The 18,566-nt window shown below is 42.7% G+C and overlaps 2 protein-coding genes across 2 annotated transcripts in view; one reads left to right on the top strand and one right to left on the bottom strand.

The window, feature by feature from the left end:
* LOC141367253 (uncharacterized) overlaps nt 1-14,193 on the top strand; it is a 44,378-nt gene extending 30,185 nt beyond the window's left edge. The window contains exons 2-8 of the mRNA XM_073872101.1: nt 2,391-2,583; nt 2,681-2,794; nt 3,477-3,829; nt 4,030-4,229; nt 6,914-7,073; nt 7,185-7,326; nt 13,834-14,193. Coding sequence (XP_073728202.1) covers nt 2,766-2,794; nt 3,477-3,829; nt 4,030-4,229; nt 6,914-7,073; nt 7,185-7,249 — 807 coding nt within the window. The 5' untranslated portion in view covers nt 2,391-2,583; nt 2,681-2,765 and the 3' untranslated portion in view covers nt 7,250-7,326; nt 13,834-14,193. The remainder of the gene's footprint in view (nt 1-2,390; nt 2,584-2,680; nt 2,795-3,476; nt 3,830-4,029; nt 4,230-6,913; nt 7,074-7,184; nt 7,327-13,833) is intronic.
* Nucleotides 14,194-14,369: 176 nt separating this feature from the next.
* LOC141367382 (cell adhesion molecule 4-like) overlaps nt 14,370-18,566 on the bottom strand; it is a 41,314-nt gene continuing 37,117 nt past the window's right edge. The window contains exons 5-6 of the mRNA XM_073872726.1: nt 15,561-15,638; nt 14,370-14,854 (exon numbers count right to left, since the gene is read on the bottom strand). Of these exons, the coding sequence (XP_073728827.1) occupies nt 14,838-14,854; nt 15,561-15,638 (95 nt within the window). The 3' untranslated portion in view covers nt 14,370-14,837. The remainder of the gene's footprint in view (nt 14,855-15,560; nt 15,639-18,566) is intronic.

Below are 18,566 nucleotides of genomic sequence, written 5' to 3'. Positions count from 1 at the left end.
CACTAAAATGCTTAAATTCAATCCACTATGGTTTAAAAAAGTATCTTAACAGAAAGATGGTGTTGACATGGTACAGCTGTGACCATAGGAATATGCATATTGTTTGTCTAAAATATATAACAAATGTAAACATAACAGAGAATGTGTGGTAGTGCTGCATTCACCACAGGCAGGGAGATGAAAATGGATCCTCAGGGATATAGCTGACCTGAATTTCCTGATTTAAATAGCTTTATTAAAAAAATCTGACGGAGTTGACAGAAACTGAGGACACAACTTTAATAGGTAGATTTTTATGGAAAATATTGTTTGATGTTCACTTCATGCATTGTTTTTTATATTTATAACCCTTATTTTTTATTGGATATATATGTTTTCACAATTGTAGAGCTTTTTTAAAGTTTTTTGGGATGATTAATATTGTGACCTCTTGCTGAGGACAAGTGAAATAACATGGACCTTCTAACCACAGACCACACATTTTAAAAAAAATCCCCCCAAAAATAAAAAAGTTTATTCTAAAAATCTAATTGGTATATACAAATCCTATAGATTTAACTTTGTAATTATGTCAATCATGATGAATTTCTTAAATTTTGCTATAAATTAGACTTTTCTAAATGGGACATGTTTTGTCCCGACTCTCAAGAATCAGTTAAATATTACATTATCAAAGGCCAAATTCTCTGACTGCTACAATGGCAGTGGTAAAAAAAACATCTTTGTTGATTGCTTATGTTTTTAATATTTCTAAATTCTAACATGGAAACTTTGACATCATTCAAGTTAAGGCGATTATTATTGGACCTTTCAATTAACGGGTTTTATTTTACTTTACAATAAGGTTCATTAGTTAACATAAGTTAATGTATTAACTAACATAAACAAACCATGAGCAATACATTTGTTACAGCATGTATTCATCTTTGTTAATGTTAGTTTAATAAAGGTTTAATTGTTTGTCCATGTTAAAACGATTGAATTCGCATTCACAGTGCACTAACGTTAACAGGATTTTAATAAAGTATTAGTAATTGTTGAAATTAACATTAACAAAGATTAATAAATGCTGTAGTGCAGTTCATTATTAGTTAATGTTAACTAATGTAGTTAACTAATGAACCTTATTGTAAAGTGTTACCCATTTAAATATATTTTTTACATGTAAACGTAGTATTTGTGTCTTAAAAGTTTTGTTTCAGTTTGGCATGCTCTTGCACGGCGGTGTAAAAAATAGATTTTTTACTTTAAAATTCAAAGATCGTATCATAAACTGTCTGAATATATTCCATATTCATTTGGATTTACAGATGTTTAACATTAAAATCGATGCATGGGAATAATTTATATTAATTTTTTAAATACCCATCACTCTTAAATGTCGCATGTCCCTTAGGCTACATCGAGGCTTTAAAATGTAGTTCCTTTCACGTCCTTTTAATCATTGAATTCGTTTTTTTCTTTAATTTAATAAGCACGTTTTGTAACATTTACATATGCGTTAAACACCGCGAAACAATTTTGCTATATTTGTTTTATATTTTTTGAAAAGATGACGAACTAGAAAATCGTTTCCTGAGCCTATATGGACACATTGTTGCATCGGAATTGCCATACATTTTAAAATATCAAAATAGGCCAACATATTTTGTTTAAAATATATTCTAAAACTTTTTTATTATGTTTCTATTCTGAATAAACCAACAGCGCAGTTTACATGCTTCGTCCTTGTTGCATTAGTTCATTAAGATAATTCTGAACAGATTTCTGTAGTTCAAACAACTCTGAATTGTAGTTGAGAACGTCATGGCGCACTTTTAAAACATTGTCGGGTTTAAATTGGACTCGGGCTTATAATTACAGTTAATTTGTTGGTCGGGCCGGGCCCGGACACAACGCGCAGGGGGCCTCGGCTACCCCTTCTTTGGGGGGGCCTAATATAAGCTCCAACACAGATGATGCCGACGCTGCAAAAGTTTCGAATATGCCCACCTGCAAGACTGCAACACCGCCACAAGGAAACGTACGCACGTCAAGTAGAAACCCGACGTGGAGATAAGTACTTTTCCACGTCAAAGACGAGTTTTATAAATCTGAAAGTTGGAGTGGATTTAAGGGTACGTACGGTCTAAGATCAAATCTGTGCGTAAAAACGCTTTATAAATGAGGCCCCTGGTGTGTGTTTGTTCACAACTTGCAGTGCATGCATTCACTGGAATGGGTTAAATGCAGAGGTAACATTTTGAGTATGTGCTACATTTTTGACAAACGTTTCACTTCATAAACCCTGTAAAGTAAACTTTGTAATAATTAGTTAATTTGTTATGCAATTAAATTTAAAATTAGAAAAGTTTATGTTTATACTAACTTTGTGCCTTTTCTGGTTCTAGGCAATGTTTTACATGGTTGAGTTTCTTGCAACCCAAGAGGTTGAAGTGGTACCAGCAGTCTGGGTTCAAGATGATGAATTGTGCCAATGGCCAGCTCACTATAAATCCGATGAATTAATTAAATCGATACGAAGTGAGGAAAAGCCTGGACACACATGGGATGCATACCACGTCAGAATTTTATACACAGCAGGTATGCACATCACACTTTTTATCAATTTGAATGAGCGATTTGACAAATCGCAATCTAAATATCTAATATCAAATCAAAATATTTATCACTATTACAGCCAGCAACTTACAAAACAGCTCGTCTAAAACTTCCTCAAGCAGAAATGCACACAGACTTGCAAACTGCAGAGGAGGAAGAGAAGCATGAAACTCGGAAAAAAACGGAAAAGGCTGTAAGTATTAAATAAAATATATTTTCAACTTCCACAGTACTCAGCATAAATTAGTACACCCCCTATTTAAATGATTGGTTTTCTCTCTTAAATACCACTCTTATTTGGCATTTATCCTGTGGCCATGCCCCTGCATGATTATTTGATAGACTAATTTCCTTGTGAATTCTGTTAATTACACTTAATTTTTTTCTGTTAACATATTCATTGGGTTGTACTCACTTTATTAAGATATTCTTTGTGTCTTAAATATGTAAAGTGATTTTCATGTTCATAAAAACTATTTTGTAAAAATACAGCAAATTGGTCTTATATTTACTAACAAGTGGAGAAAGATCTTAACTTTTAAGGGGGGTGTATTAATTTATGCTGTATGAATTTATTAAGGTTCTCAAATTTGAATTCACAGAATTTCAGAGTTATATATCTTAAGAGAGAAGAAATTTGTATAAAAATGGGAACACACATAGCAATGTATTGTTAGCCTGCATCATTAATGTTAGTTTAAATAAAGTATTATTCACTAAAATTGGCTAACTTGAATCAAAGCATACATGCAAATATTAAACCAGATTTGTAGCAATTTAGAGACACTACCACAGTAGACAGAAACTGGTCTGTAAAATTGTTAATAATCATTTGTGATTTCATTTATCGTCCCCTCTATAAACACCACTACAAGACCAAGCAGTCGCTTTGAGAGTGGGAGTGATGATGAAGGTACGGTGAAACAAGCCAAGACATTGCCTCCAGCCCCAAAAATAAAAGGCCCAAACTTTGACATCCAATCTTCAATAAAGAGACCGCTCAGAAAGCCTGAATCACACACAAAAATGACAAGCCCAGAACCCAGAATGTCTGTGAGAAGCCCTGAGCCCAGCTGGAGCCTGGCGAGTCCTGAGGTTGAGGAGTCTGAAACAAGCATTGAGTGCATACACTCAAAAAGTCCTGAACCCAGCTGTGTGAGAAGCTCTGAACCACAACAAGAAAACGAAGGTCAAAGACCAGGAACATCTACCTTAAGTGGTCTTGTTAGTAAGTGATTTGTGCAATTTTGGTGTTGTTTGTATATAAATTAAATAATGTATTTGTGTGTGTGTATAATGTATTCACATAGTACATACCTCTCTCACAGATGCATTAAATATTTTTTTTTATTACAGTCATCCTTGTAAAAAACTTGTTTCATCAGATGGAAAAGAGTCATCTATATGTTTATTGTCTTTATTTTTTAGCCCTTTTGCATCGAGTTATTACGAATCAAGAAATGAAGATGGATCATCTCAAATTTATTCTAATGACTATGCAGAAAACAGGCGAACCTGCTCGTGGGCAGGATCCCTTTGAGAGAGAAATGCTGCCACTACAAGATACTACCTCCCTGCTTGCCCTGGAGAAACGATTGCGAGAAGAGGATGACCTCAAGAACAAAATGGTACATATAACATTGTGACATGGCATAAAAAACTGCTTTAAATGCTGACTTTAAGTTGATTCTACAAAAATCTTTAAATGGCATGGTCTCCAAGGACATAATACTTGGTACTACTGTAAATATCAAAACTCATTCTGGGTTCTGGGCTTGTCATTTGTGTGTGTGTGATTCAGGCTTTCTGAGCGGTCTCTTTATTGAAGATTGGATGTCAAAGTTTGGGCCTTTTATTTTTGGGGCTGAAGGCAATGTCTTGGCTTGTTTCACCGTACCTTAATCATCACTCCCACTCTCAAAGCGACTGCTTGGTCTTGTAGTGGTGTTTATAGAGGGGACAATAAATGAAATCACAAATGATTATTAACAATTTTACAGACCAGTTTCTGTGTACTGTGATAGTGTTTCTAAATAAGTAGAAGTCTGGTTTAATATTTGCATGTATTATGCTGTGAGCCAATTTTAGTGAATAATACTTTAAAGGTGCAGTGTGTAAATTTTAGCAGCATCTAGTGGTGAGGTTGCGAATTGCAACCAACGGCTCAGTCCACTGCTCACCTCTTGCTTTTAAAACACAGAGAAGCTATAGTAGCCGCCACTGGACAAACATGTCATCGTTGGAGACAACTTAGTAAAAAGTTTGTCTGTTAAGAGCTTCTGTAGAAACATGGCTGCACAAAATGGTGGCTTCCATGTAAGGGGACCCTCTGTATATGTAGATAAAATGTCTCATTCTAAGGCAATAAACACATACGCACAACCGGCGCAATGTCATAGAATGTCTCTGAAAAGGTTCACGCCCACTTTTGGGGGAAATCGCACTAGACGTTCCATTGGCTTTCATTCAAAATAGCGGAACAAAGCAACCTTCGTACACAGCCGGCAGGCGTAAATAACTTATGAAATCACTCAGATTAAACATGTTGAGTAATTATCTGTCCACCCTGCCGGCAATAGAGCGCGAAAGATAAATTAACATATTTAATTTGGTCAATATAAAAACATGTCTCTTTCATTCTCCCAGCATCAAATTTGTGTAACAACGCTCCCTATTGGCCAGAGGTGTCTTACCCGGACATTTACTCGTACCTCATCGAGTCAACAGGGAAGCAAGTGAATGATTTTACTTCGTATTTGAAAGTTACTTCGTAATTATTTATTATGTCTTTATATTTAGAGTAATGAGTGCACTTTTCCGTCCAGCCATACAACTAACTGGCTTAGCGATATTTCCAGCAATCACTGGATGGCGTTGTTACACAAAATTTGACGCTGGGAGAATGAAAGGTTTTTATATTGACCAAATTAAATGTGTTGATGTACCTTTCGCGCTCTATGGCGGGCGGGATGGACAGATAAATACTCAACATGTTTAATCTGAGTGATTTCATAAGTTATTTACGCCTGCCGGCTGTGTAAAAACGTTGCTTTGTTCCGCTATTTTGAATGGAAGCCAATGGAAGGGCTGCTTTTTTATCCCCCGAAAAGGGGCGGTGACGAAAATTACAGTCAAGTTCCAGGATGTGCCGGTAGTCCGTATAACGGTTCATTATGAAAGGTATTTATACACCCCTGATAATATAGCCTGACGTTGTCATACTCAATTCTAGTCAGAATTTGAGTCTGATACCGCTCCATTGAGCTAAAATTATGAGGCGTGTCTCAACCGAAAAATGCCTCTGCACTCAATTGGATAGACATACGACCAATCAGAGCAACGGAGTGTGTGACTTATGTTGAAATGGCGTCTTTAGCAGCCTGACCGAACTGCTAGTTATTTCGCTACAATGATACTAACATCATTGTAATTATACTAAGTCTGAGTTAGCGAAGGTACATCAACACCTACTATGTTTACAACATTTCATTTATATCACAACATTAAGTATTTAAGTCATACAGTAAGACTATCTCTTACCATTTGTACGTTAGGTGAACTTCATCCACGACGATAGCTACCCGGAGCCTAGCATGTCCCTCCACTTATTCAGCAGTCACGATTCCAGGCTTCCGAAAAGAAGCTGGCAACGACCGCTAATTATATCCATCTCGTCATGCACGCCGAGTTGCATCGCCGTGATACCAATTTCAGTTGCTTCTTTAACTTTGTCCTCCATAGGAAGGACGGCGAAAACATAAACAAATGCCTTGATCGCGTTTCTCTGTTCCTCTTTTTAAATCAATGCTCTGTCGATATCTTTTAGAACAGACTCGATGTCAGAATCCACACATCTGAATTCACCAGCGGCAGCCATTTCATTGTAAACAGATTGAACACACACGCTCTTTGGTGACGTGGTTGATACGTTACTGTTGATCATCTGTCCATCATCGTATAAAGCCCGCCCTCACAATTTGATTCGTCGGCCGGTTTTGGTATTCGCATAGTAGCTCCTCAACGGTGAATCCCCAGACCGATCTTCCCGTTTTTCCAATTGTGGTGGGCAGGGCTAAGATCGGCTGGCACCCAGGCTACTGATAATATAGTTTTGTATAGTATTTTGCATTTCTGTCAAGAGATCCTTTAAAAATTAGACACTGCATCTTTAATTATTTAAACTAACATTAATTGTGTGTGTGCGTGCGTGCGTGTATTATTATATATTGTATGTTTATTATTGTTTAAGAGTAGGGTTACTGTGAACAGTGTTGGTACCATGTATTCATTGCTTATAAATTATATTTGTCAGATTATGGCGTTGAGCGTCATTGGAGGACTTGACATCAAGGATACTGTGTGGCGAGTTATGAAGCACTGTTTTACAAACTGCCTTGCCAAACAACCCAAATGGCGTGGCATTAATGGCAAAACAGCTTTTCAGAGGTTGGAGCTGAAAAATGTAACTACTGGTAAGTGTTACAAGTGTCACATGTCACATTTCTTGCATGTTTGACAAACTGTTTATATTAATGTTAAGTTAAAAAAATCATTATGTAGTTACTGTTGATTGTGTATTTTAGCCACTGTCAGAAAGAACAAACTTACGGCGATGGCCACTGATCAAGAGGTAGAGATATTTATTTAAAAATGGCTTCACCTTGCAAGTGACCGAGATGGAGGGAGAATAGAAAGAGAGAAATGAAAAGAGTATCCCAGATACCCGTAAGTCAGTCACTTAGTTTCTATATGTGTAATTGATTTTGTGTACTATGGTCTGAAATTTTAATGGTGTTTTTGTATTTGCTTTGACACCAAAAGTGAATCTAAAAGCCCAATCAATGAATCCGTTCACTCATATACATAACCTTTAGACCAAGTCTAAACTACAAGCACGTTACAGGCTTTAATTTCTTTTTTGTAATGAAAACGTCTCGGTTACATATGTAACCCTCGTTCCCTGAAGGAAGGGAACGGAGACGTCACGTCGTGACCGACGAATTGGGAACCGCTTCGCGGGTGACCTATCTGCTTCGAGAAACCTTTAAAACGCCAATGAACTTGGCATGCAGATAATTGCATCTGCCGGCGCCGCCCCGCCGCATAGGTATTTAATGAGCCGGCAGGTGCAGTTATCAAATCAGCTATTTTTTTGCTGAGAAAGCTGGCCAGAAAGAAAAAATTGTCCGGCCGATATCAGCAGTGGAACAGCAAACTGTGGCGACGGGACGTGACGTCTCCGTTCCCTTCCTTCAGGGAACGAGGGTTACATATGTAACCGAGACGTTCCCTTTCAGTCGGTCACTACGACGTCACGTCGTGACCGACGAATTGGGAATCCCTACCAAAGCGCCACTGAAGCTGACCCTTCCAGTGCCTGCGTAAACCCTCCGACTCTCCCCTTTAAGGGAACGGAAATGGGGTTGAAGCAGAGGCCGGTCACTACTTGTTCCTTAACCCACGATAGTGACTAGGCGAACTGGGAAGCGAACTCGTCAGGCGGGACTAAGATCGCTGCGGAAGAAAAACCCTCTAGGGGTCTACCACTAAGGTGATAGAGAAAAAGACACAAAGTCTCTAAAAAATACACTCTCTTAGCAACACTAGAGGAACTCCGCTAAGGGAAACGTGGTAAATCATAAACTTTCCACGGAAATACTCACAAAGAAACCACTAGGGGGCGCAATGTGGGCGCTAGCCTCACCCAGATAGTCAAGAATACATCCAGTGAGAGGCTGGCAGCCGATGCTCCGCAACATCGGCCGCCAAGCGGTGGAAAAAGACAAAAAACATTTTTTGTAAAGTTTTTGCCATAATGGCCTTCCATACTGGTGCGGTTTCTGCGCAGCCAAAAAGAAAGGCTCCAAGCCGACACAGGAGCCGTTCCTCGATGTTCTCACTGATCTGATGAGAGAACTCGAGAGGATACCGGCTCAACACGAACACTGTAGAATCTAGTGAACGTATTAGGTGTCGCCCAGCCAGCAGCTCTACAAATATCTGAAAGCGAGGAACCACGAGCCAAAGCCCAAGATGAAGCCACGCTTCTGGTTGAATGGGCTCTCAAACCAAAAGGGCAGGGAATGCCCTGTGTCTCATAAGCCAGGGCGATTGTGTCTACAATCCAGTGAGACATCCTCTGTTTAGTGACAGCTCTCCCTTTCTGCTGACCACCGTAACAGACAAAGAGCTGCTCTGAGGTCCGAAAGCTTTGAGTGCGATTCACATACACACGTAGTGCACGTACAGGACATAACAAAGCCATAGCTGGGTCTGCCTCTTCCAAAGGCAGAGCTTGTAAGTTCACCACTTGATCCCTAAAGGGAGTGGTGGGAACTTTAGGCACGTAGCCCGGCCGGGGTCTCAGTGTAACGCTGGATTCAGCCGGCCCGAACTGAAGGCACGAATCGTTGACCGAAAATGCATGAAGATCCCCTATCCTCTTAATAGAAGCCAGTGCGAGGAGCATCAAAGTTTTCATAGTGAGAAACTTGACACTCACCGTCTGCAGAGGCTCGAACGGGCAGTCCCTGAGAGCGTTCAGCACCATGGACAGGTCCCAAGGAGGAATAGAGGGAGGACGCGAAGGATTGAGCCTCCGTGCACCTCTTAAAAACCTAATGACCAGATCGTGCTGACCCACAGATCTACCGTCTATGGGTGCGTGATGCGCGGATATTGCCGCGATATCTACTTTAATAGTAGATGGTGACAGCCTCTTCTCCAAGCGGTGCTGGAGATATGAAAGCACAATACTGATCGGGCATTCTCGGGGGTCCTCTCGTTGAGAAGTACACCAAACAACAAACAGGTTCCATTTCAGCGCATACGCCTGTCTCGTAGACGGCGCTCGCGCTGCAGCGATGGTGTTAGATACCGCCGGGGGTAAATCACCTACAACCTCCGCGCCCCGTCCAGAGACCACACATGGAGGTTCCACAGATCGGGACGGGGGTGCCATAATGTGCCCCCTTCTTGAGACAGAAGGTCCCTCCTCAGGGGAATCCTCCAGGGAGGGGCTGTCGCGAGGAGAGTGAGCTCTGGAAACCAACTCCTGGTGGCCCAATATGGAGCAACTAAAAGAATTTTCTCCTCGTCCTCCCTGACTTTGCACAATGTCTGTGCAATGAGGCGCACTGGGGGAAATGTGTATTTGCGAAGACCTCTCGGCCAGCTGTGTGCCAATGCATCCACGCCGAGTGTTCCCTCGTTCAGTGAATAAAATAGGCGACAGTGGGTTGTTTCTGGAGATGCGAACAGATCTATCTGTGCTCTGCAGAAACATCTCCAAATCAGCTGGACCGACTGAGGGTGGAGTCGCCATTCGCCGGGGCGCGCTGCTCGGGAAAGCGCGTCTGCCGCTGCGTTGAGCGACCCCGGGATGTGAATGGCACGAAGAGACCTCAGATTCTTCTGACTCCAAAAGAGGAGATGGCGGGCGAGATGCGACATGTGACGAGAGCGCACTCCGCCTTGGCGATTGATATACGCAACAGTCGCAATGTTGTCTGTGCGAACTAATACCTCTCAACTCGCTGCTGAAGCAGACGAGCGCAAGATATACAGCCCACAGTTCTCGGCAATTTATGTGCCAATGCAGCTGGGGTGATGTCCATGCTCCTGAAGCTGCAAGCTCGCCATACGTGGCTCCCCACCCCGTGTTGGAGGCATCTGTGCATACTATTGCATGTCTGGAGACCTGTCTCAGTGGCACCCCCGCCCTGAGAAACGCTGGGTCTGACCACGGGGTGAAAGTGAGACGGCATTTCGGTGTGATCGTGACACGGTGAAAGCCGGTTAGCCACGCTCTCCTCGGGACTCGGTCGTGAAGCCAATGCTGAAGCGGTCTCATATGCAGCAAACCGAGCGGTGTTACAGCCGCGGCTGCAGCCATATGCCCCAGTAATTTCTGAAATTGTTTCAGAGGGACCGCAGTCTTGCCTGAAAACGTATTCAAGCAAGCCAGAATCGACTGAACGCGCGCCTCCGTGAGGCGTGCTGTAAGATTGACCGAATCCAATTCCATGCCGAGAAAAGAGATCTTCTGTGTCGGGCACAGTTTGCTCTTCTCTCGGTTGACCTGAAGACCGAGACGGGCGAGGTGTTTGAGCACCCGATCTAGATGAGTGCAAAGCATTTGACGCGACTGTGCTATAATGAGCCAATCGTCGAGATATGCCAAGATGCGAACACCGCTCTCTCTGAGAGGTTTTAAAGCGCCCTCTGCCACTTTTGTGAAGACACGGGGAGAGAGAGAGAGCCCGAACGGTAAGACTTTGTACTGATATGCTTTTCCCTCGAACGCAAAGCGGAGAAACGGCCTGTGCCGGGGAAGGATTGAGACATGAAAGTACGCGTCCTTCAGGTCGATGGCTGCAAACCAATCCTGTGGGCGGATGCATTGAAATATGGTTTTCTGCGTAAGCATTTTGAACGGCATCTTGTGCAGTGCTCGATTCAGAATGCGCAGATCCAGGATCGGTCGCAACCCGCCGCTTTTCTTGGGTACAATAAAGTAAGGGCTGTAAAACCCTGACCTCATCTCGGCTGGAGGAACCGGCTGAATCGCGTCTTTCGCCAATAAGACAGCAATCTCTGCACGTAGTACGTGCGCATCGGCGGGTTTCACTATAGTGAAACGGATGCCCGTAAATTTGGGAGGTCGCCGGGCGAATTGTATCGCATAGCCAAGACGGATCGTGCGTAAAAGCCAGCGCGACGGACTGGGAAGTTGCTGCCAAGCTTCCAGATACCGGGCGAGGGGAATTAACGGCACAATCGTAGTACCCGCGGCGAGTGGAACGGCGGTGCTCGATGACGCGCTCTCTTGGGCTGCGTTGACATGTGTATTGTGAGAATGAGCACTCACCTGACTCCGCTGATGGATGGCTGCGCGGGGAAGACTCTGATGAAGATATCTCGGTGCGCTTAACACATCCTTTGGCGAGAGAGGAGGGGGAGAACGTAGGGTTATGAGCCCATCCGTCACACCCGACTGCCTCTGATGACCTGGAGGAGGAAGAGGAATTCGCTCTTTTTGTGGTTTTGTGGGTGCCGGCTGAAAAGCCGGCGGAACAGAAATTAAAGAAAACCAAAGATTCCCCACCCGGTCCTCCTCCGGGGGGGGGGAGTGGTGCGTTCACCATCTCCCGAAGAGCGATCCCCTCCACCTCCAGGTCGCCCATCTCAGGGCCGCTTAGATTTTCGCTTTCCACCAGGCTTAGCGGGCTGAGCGGGCGGGGCGGGCTGCTGACGGCCGGTTCCTCGCTTTCTTGGACGGCCCCGATGAGGAACGGAGGCGGCCGCCGCTGCAGGACGCCCTCGGCGAGGGGCAGACTGAGGTGCCGACGTCGACGGGGCAGGTGCTGGTCTCTTCCGACGCGGCATGATGTTAGCCAGAGCCTCAGTCTGCTTCTGGGTGGCGGAGACCTGTTGTGCGAAGTCTTCCACCGCCTCGCCGAACAGGCCGGCCTGGGACACCGGGGCGTTTAGAAGCCGGGTTTTATCGGCATCCCGCATGTCCGCAAGGCACAGCCAGAGGTGGCGCTCCTGGACCACCAAGGTGGACATAGCACGACCGACGGCCTGTGCGGTGGTCTTGGTCGCACGTAGCGCCAGATCCGTAGCCGCACGCAGGTCTTTAAAGACCGCCGAATCGTGACCTCCCTCGTGCAGGTCCTTCAGAGCCTTAGCCTGATGAACCTGCAACAAAGCCATGGCATGTATGGCAGAGGCCGCCTCCCCACAAGCCCGATATGCAGACTCCGTCAAAGCTGACGAATGCCTGCAGGCCTGTGAGGGAAGGGTAGGACGGTCCTTCCAGTAGGAGACGCCGGCAGGACACAACTGCATCGCTACCGAACGCTCCACTGTCGGGATACCGGCATACCCTTTAGCGGCCCCCCCATCGAGGGAGGTGAGGGGTGATGGCTGATGCGGACGGTTCCGGGAGGAAAACGGGGTTTTCCACGTCCGAGTCAGCTCATCATGCACCTCGGGAAAGAAAGGTACCGGTGGGGAAGACTGTGAAGCCCGTGCAGCCCCAAAGTACCAATCGTCTAGGCGGGACGGTACGGGAGGGGGAGGAGCTCTCCACTCCAACCCGACCGTCTCCGCGGCCCGAGCGAGCATGGCCGTCATCTCCGGGTCGAGATCGGGAACCGCAACCCTTCCCGAAGGAGGGAGAGACTCGGGATCCACGTCCGAAAGTGACGGCCCCCCCTCCGATGTTACGACAGACACCGAATCCTCGGGAGGTCCGACAGAGGTAGAAAGCGACGCAGAACGCGCGCTCTCCGTCTCCATCGGAACCTCAGATGGTTGCGGATCCGGTGGCTGAGAGCCGCTGGACGAACCAGCTTGCCGATTCAGCACCGTGAGGCGGAGGTCGTCTCTCCGTAGCTTCACAGCCGCTTTCTTAGCGGTGATCAGCAATGGAGGGCGGCGTTCCCGGAGAAACGCCACACGACCCCGCAGATCCGCAAGAGTCAGGCTCTCGCAAGCGGAGCATGTCCCTCCCATGAAAGCTGCCTCAGCATGCTGGAGACCCAGACATGAGAGACAGCGATCATGTCCATCGCGAGGACCCATGTATTTGCCGCATCCAGAAGTCGAACACGGACGAAAAGACATCTTTAAAAAGACGCTTTAACGCCCGTGAGCAGTGAACGGCTGTCTTTAAAAAGACGCAAGTTCAACTGCAGCTCTTTTAGGGGAAATCACTCTTTTAGCTGTGTAGTTGATGAAGCACACAGGGAGGAGAACGCACACACTCAATAAGAGAGAGTGAAAAAGGTGATCACAGAGATCAAAGAGGTGGAAACACTCGCGAGCCTCGCTGTGGTGCCTTCGCCCAACCAACTGACACGCAGAGATCTATTCCTGAAGATCAGAGCAGCTTCTCGTGAGCAGTGTTAGTCTGCCAGCTTTCGAAGCTAAAAAGCTGATTTGATAACTGCACCTGCCGCTCATTAAATACCTATGCGGCGGGGCGGCGCCGGCAGATGCAATTATCTGCATGCCAAGTTCATTGGCGTTTTAAAGGTTTCTCGAAGCAGATAGGTCACCCGCGAAGCGGTTCCCAATTCGTCGGTCACGACGTGACGTCGTAGTGACCGACTGAAAGGGAACCAAACCTTTTTGTACAATTCTAAACACACTTTAGTGTGCGTGTGTGTGTGTGTGTTGCACAATCAGCGATAAAGGTCTGATTCATTTGTTTATATTTTAAAGACCCGCAAGACTGCCGTGACTCTGCTGGGCCCAGCTAAGGAGACCATTAAAGCCTGTGTTTGGAGGATTCCTGTTCCCAAGTTTCTGTTGTGCTGAATTGAATTTTTCATTTCTGACTTTTTTTTTGAAAGAACTTTTTTCCAGCTGTCACTGTCAGAAACTTATAACTTATTTTTTTATTTATTTTTTACACACCAGGTGTGTTTCTTTTTTTGCATGTTTAAATTGCTTTCAAGTTTTTGATATGGTATGTACCATACAATGTTCCCTACATGGGCAATATTAATAAAGGATTTAGGAATTATTTTCCTAAATGTTTTTGGATTATCTGTTTTTACATTTGTCTTTATTGCATGTTAGACATTTGATGCACATGATGCAGAATTATGTTTGGTTACACTTTACAATATGATTGATTTTTTTAACATAACCTAACATGACTGAATAATGAGCAATATAGTTTATCAGCATTTCTTAATTATTGTTAATGTTAGTTAAGGTCAATACAATTGTTAATGTTAGTTCATGGTGCATTAGCTAATGTTTACAATTACAACTTTTTTATTGTAAAAATGTATTAATTATTGCAGAAATCAACATGAACTAAGATGAATAAATGCTGTGGAAGAATTATTTATTGTCATGTTAGCTAGAGCATTAACTAATGTTATTACACGGCTATAACAAATAATAACCGCTCCAAAGTAATAACGCATAGCCGGTACTACTTGTAAGATTAAAATCGCTCCACGCCAATAAAGATCAATAAAGATTACTGTTTGGCACCATCTTGTGACAAACACTGGACAACCACAATTAAGAATGGAAAATTTAGACATTAATTTTAACATGTACGGAAAAAACAAAACATTTAAACATTCCGAAAATCTGGAAAACAGGGGAGGACCGCTTAAGTGCCATCATTCCATGCCAAAGGTGGGCCAGATGAAAGTGACAGATGGGAGCCAGATCTGGGCCACAGCAATTTTGCTATCTGGGTTTCACTATTTCAAAACAATACCTGTTAAGGTAAAAGAAAGAGTTATCTCTTGTAAAACAACATGAGAATGAGAAAAGGATGTCATAATTTACATTATTGGGTGAACTACTGTACCATATTTTCCGGACTATAAGTCGCACTTTTTTTGTAGTTTAGCGGTTCCTGGAACCTAAGTTCAGGTGCAACTTATACGTCAAAATTATTTCATATTTACCTTCTACAGCTGAGAGAGTCGGCTCTATGCTGCTTATATATATATATATATATATATATATATATATATATATATAATTAAATGGATTCAGTGATGCAAAATGACTTCGGGACCTTTTTAAACTTGATTTGGATTATCGTGTTAATTCAGCCTCCAAGGTATGTTCTGTATGCTATGTGTATCGTGTAAATAACTGTTAATGTTACGTTAACCTACAGACACCTATTCAGCCTGCTGCTCTGTGCTATTGTTTAGTTGAATAACTTGCCTTTCCAGATTAAATGTCTGTTCTCCGGCTTGGATTTTATGATCCTCTTCAAAACGCATTTTTGACTGATGCGACTTATACTCCGTAGCGACTTATATTCTGGAAAAATATGGTATCCCTTTAATAGTTACAATAACAAAAAGCCTCTTAAAAATAGGTGAAAATGCCAAAAACATACATTTGGTTAGAAACAGAAAGGGAAGGGAAAATGAGCAGAGGAGGTGAGGTGATGGAGGAAGGGTTACCTTGACACTTGCCTTGAAACCTGAAGGATGGAGGGGTGGGTTGAGCAATGCCAGGATGGGAGGTGGGTGAAACAGACACTACAAGGGAATGGCAGTAATACAGGGTTATTTATAAACTACTGCAGCTGAACACAAGCTCATGCAGAGGCAAACACATGCAAAATGACACATATTAGACATGTACTGTGTGTGGGTAGAGAAAAAAAGGTTGGGGGTCAAGAGGTCTCCACATCTTCAGCCAGCAGGGTGCAGCAACTTTCTCCTGAAGCCCTCTTTTCAACACCGCTGACAAATACTGCAGTTACAACGCACCCCAGGTTCCGCTCTCTGTCTCACTGTAATCTTAAATCCCTCCGTCCCAAAGATCATCAATCTTTCTGCTGTGCTCACCATCCTCCACACCTCTAATAAAAGCACTAGTCTCATCAGTCTTTCTTGCACTGTCTCGCTCCCCTCATAGGCTCACAGCTACTCTTTCTTCCATTTGCATATAAGTCTATCATCTTTATATATAACCCAAAGCAATGACTATTTTTATGAGCGCGTATGCGTGTGGCCCCTTCGAGGGATAAATAGCATGAGACCACACAGATTAATAACTCGACACAGATCAATATCTTGAGACCACCCTGCATGTTCAGAAAGAGGAGGATGCTATATTTTCTCTTTCTCTCCTCTCAATGGGTGTCATTGGTACGTGCCGACGCACACATCTGTCAGTGAAACCAGCATTCGAACACAGAGGTAATGATTCACGATACGAGTTTGCAATTTACTTCATACTAAATTTAAAATGAATGACTGACACCATACGTATGCCAAAGAATCCCAAAACAGCCATGATACTCAATCATTCAGATTCTTTAATTATATTACATCTGCTCCTCTCTCCTTTTCAACTCTCACTTTTCATTCAATGCGTTTCTATAGCACTTTTTCGTAACTGCCGTTTAAAAGGCATTTCTTCCTGCTTCCTGTATATCATTACAGTTTAGGCTGAAATCTAATTAGCATTTCATAACACAGATGTTAGAGATGTCGATCTTTGAGTTTTGAGTCAGCATTATACCGAAGACAGCGAGACAGTAAGTAGATCTTGCATTTATATTTATGAATTTGGCAGATGCTTTAATTCTTATTGACTTAAAGTGCAATCAATTCATACACTTATTTATCAGTATGTTAGCTGGGGTCAAACCCACAACCTTACTAACAAATGCTACCAGTTGAGCTATTCTAATCCACCGACTATGGAGTCCATATTGATCTCTCACCTCTCCTCTCTTTGCTGAAAGATCACATCCTTGTCGTCAAAACCGTCGTCGTACCTGTGATTCAGTGCACTTAATATTCCTATCATGACTTCTAAAATGTCAAAATTGCAATTTTACTTCTTGCGCACTTTCTCACCCTTTTTACCGAGCTTCACTTCATTAATTAATCGCCTGTGTTGTTTCTCCCAATTAAAGCTCCAGCTCATTACTGTGCATCTCTCCTGCGGGGCAACGATGGTTCTGCCTCCATCTTTCTCTCCATCCCACTTTCGTCTCCATTCATTTCAATTTCGGTGGCTCTCTCAGGCAGTTCGATAGTAATGGCTTTTATTGGCAGCGAGGTCAATCATAGAAAAGTCCTGCTTCTGTTTTACATAAGCACGTCTCCGGAGGGCTTCAAGGTCTGACTGGATGACCACTAAAACTGGCTGCATATGTGGAGGTAAGCAGCACACACACACGGTTAACTGAAGGACCTCACCGACAGTTGATTGCTCCCCAGGATGGTTTTAAAATCCTTGTAAAATTTTGGTTGGTAGCAAACCATCCCAACCATAGAAAAATATAATGACTTAGTAGTTACACAATAGCTTTGTTAGGACAGCGTGTCCACAAATGTAAAAGCAAATAAATAAGCAAGGCGCAGAAATGTGTACAGAATGACATTTTGATAAAAACACACAGCATGTCAGCATAAATTTTGACAAACATATTTTCATCCGCCTTTGTCCTTTGCTCCTCACAAGGGTGAATTTAATAATTCGGAGGCCCTAGGCAGAGAAAAGACTTTGTTTCCCCTGAGCTTTCTCTCTTGCTGCTGCGCTCCCTGCTGTTAATCTCCTCTGAGACTGTTAACAGTTCTAATAATTCATTTAAATCATTATTTTACAAGTACATTTTAGATCTCAGGTGGATTTAATGTAATTATTGTGTAATGTTTAATATACTTGTGTACATACAAAGATAGTATTTTAGCACACACAAAAATGGTACTACAGTTGCCAATAGATTTATTTCCGATAAATTAAAATTATTTTTATAAAATCTTCATTGCATGTGAACCTGTCTTAAAAACATAAGATTAGGACCATCAGCGTTTCATTTCAATCTTTGACATGACCTCGCTCATTTAATATTTAAGACCTTAACTGGCACCGTCCCCCGTGAGCGGGACACCTGACTTTACTTTCAATATTTTACATGTAAATTTGTATGTATCACGACAAACTATGCACCATTAGAAAGGTCTAAGCCTCTAGAATAGATATTTCAACAGTGTTTTTATAAAATAAATTATGTAGGGAGAATAATTGATTCATTTATGAAAATGAAATGTCACTGTCCCACCAGCGGGATGCCTACGTTTACATCAGTGTATTGTATGTGAATTCTTATTCAATCATGATATTGTTTAAAAGCTCTAAGAGTGTAGTTTTCAATTATCATTTTGGTATAGCAATGACAAAGTGAGAGCCATTTTCTAAAATGTCATGGGTCCACAGATGGGCCCACTTTGTTATTATATATTTGTAACACTAATACCCTATTTTAAACCTAAACAATCTTGATAAACTATATATCATTGGAAAGCTCAAAGAGTGTGGTTTTAATATTGCTGCATCACCATTTTCTGTTACATAACTCCCCCCATAGGAATGCATATTCATTTTATATATTCCTAACTATATATCCTATTATAAATATCTTGAAAAATGCTTACAAACTATATATC

The sequence above is a fragment of the Misgurnus anguillicaudatus genome, chromosome 10 (genome assembly GCF_027580225.2).
Source record: "Misgurnus anguillicaudatus chromosome 10, ASM2758022v2, whole genome shotgun sequence".
NCBI classification, from domain to species: Eukaryota; Metazoa; Chordata; class Actinopteri; order Cypriniformes; family Cobitidae; genus Misgurnus; species Misgurnus anguillicaudatus.
Note: the sequence above shows the minus strand (reverse complement) of the source record. Positions and strands in the feature narration are given on the sequence as shown.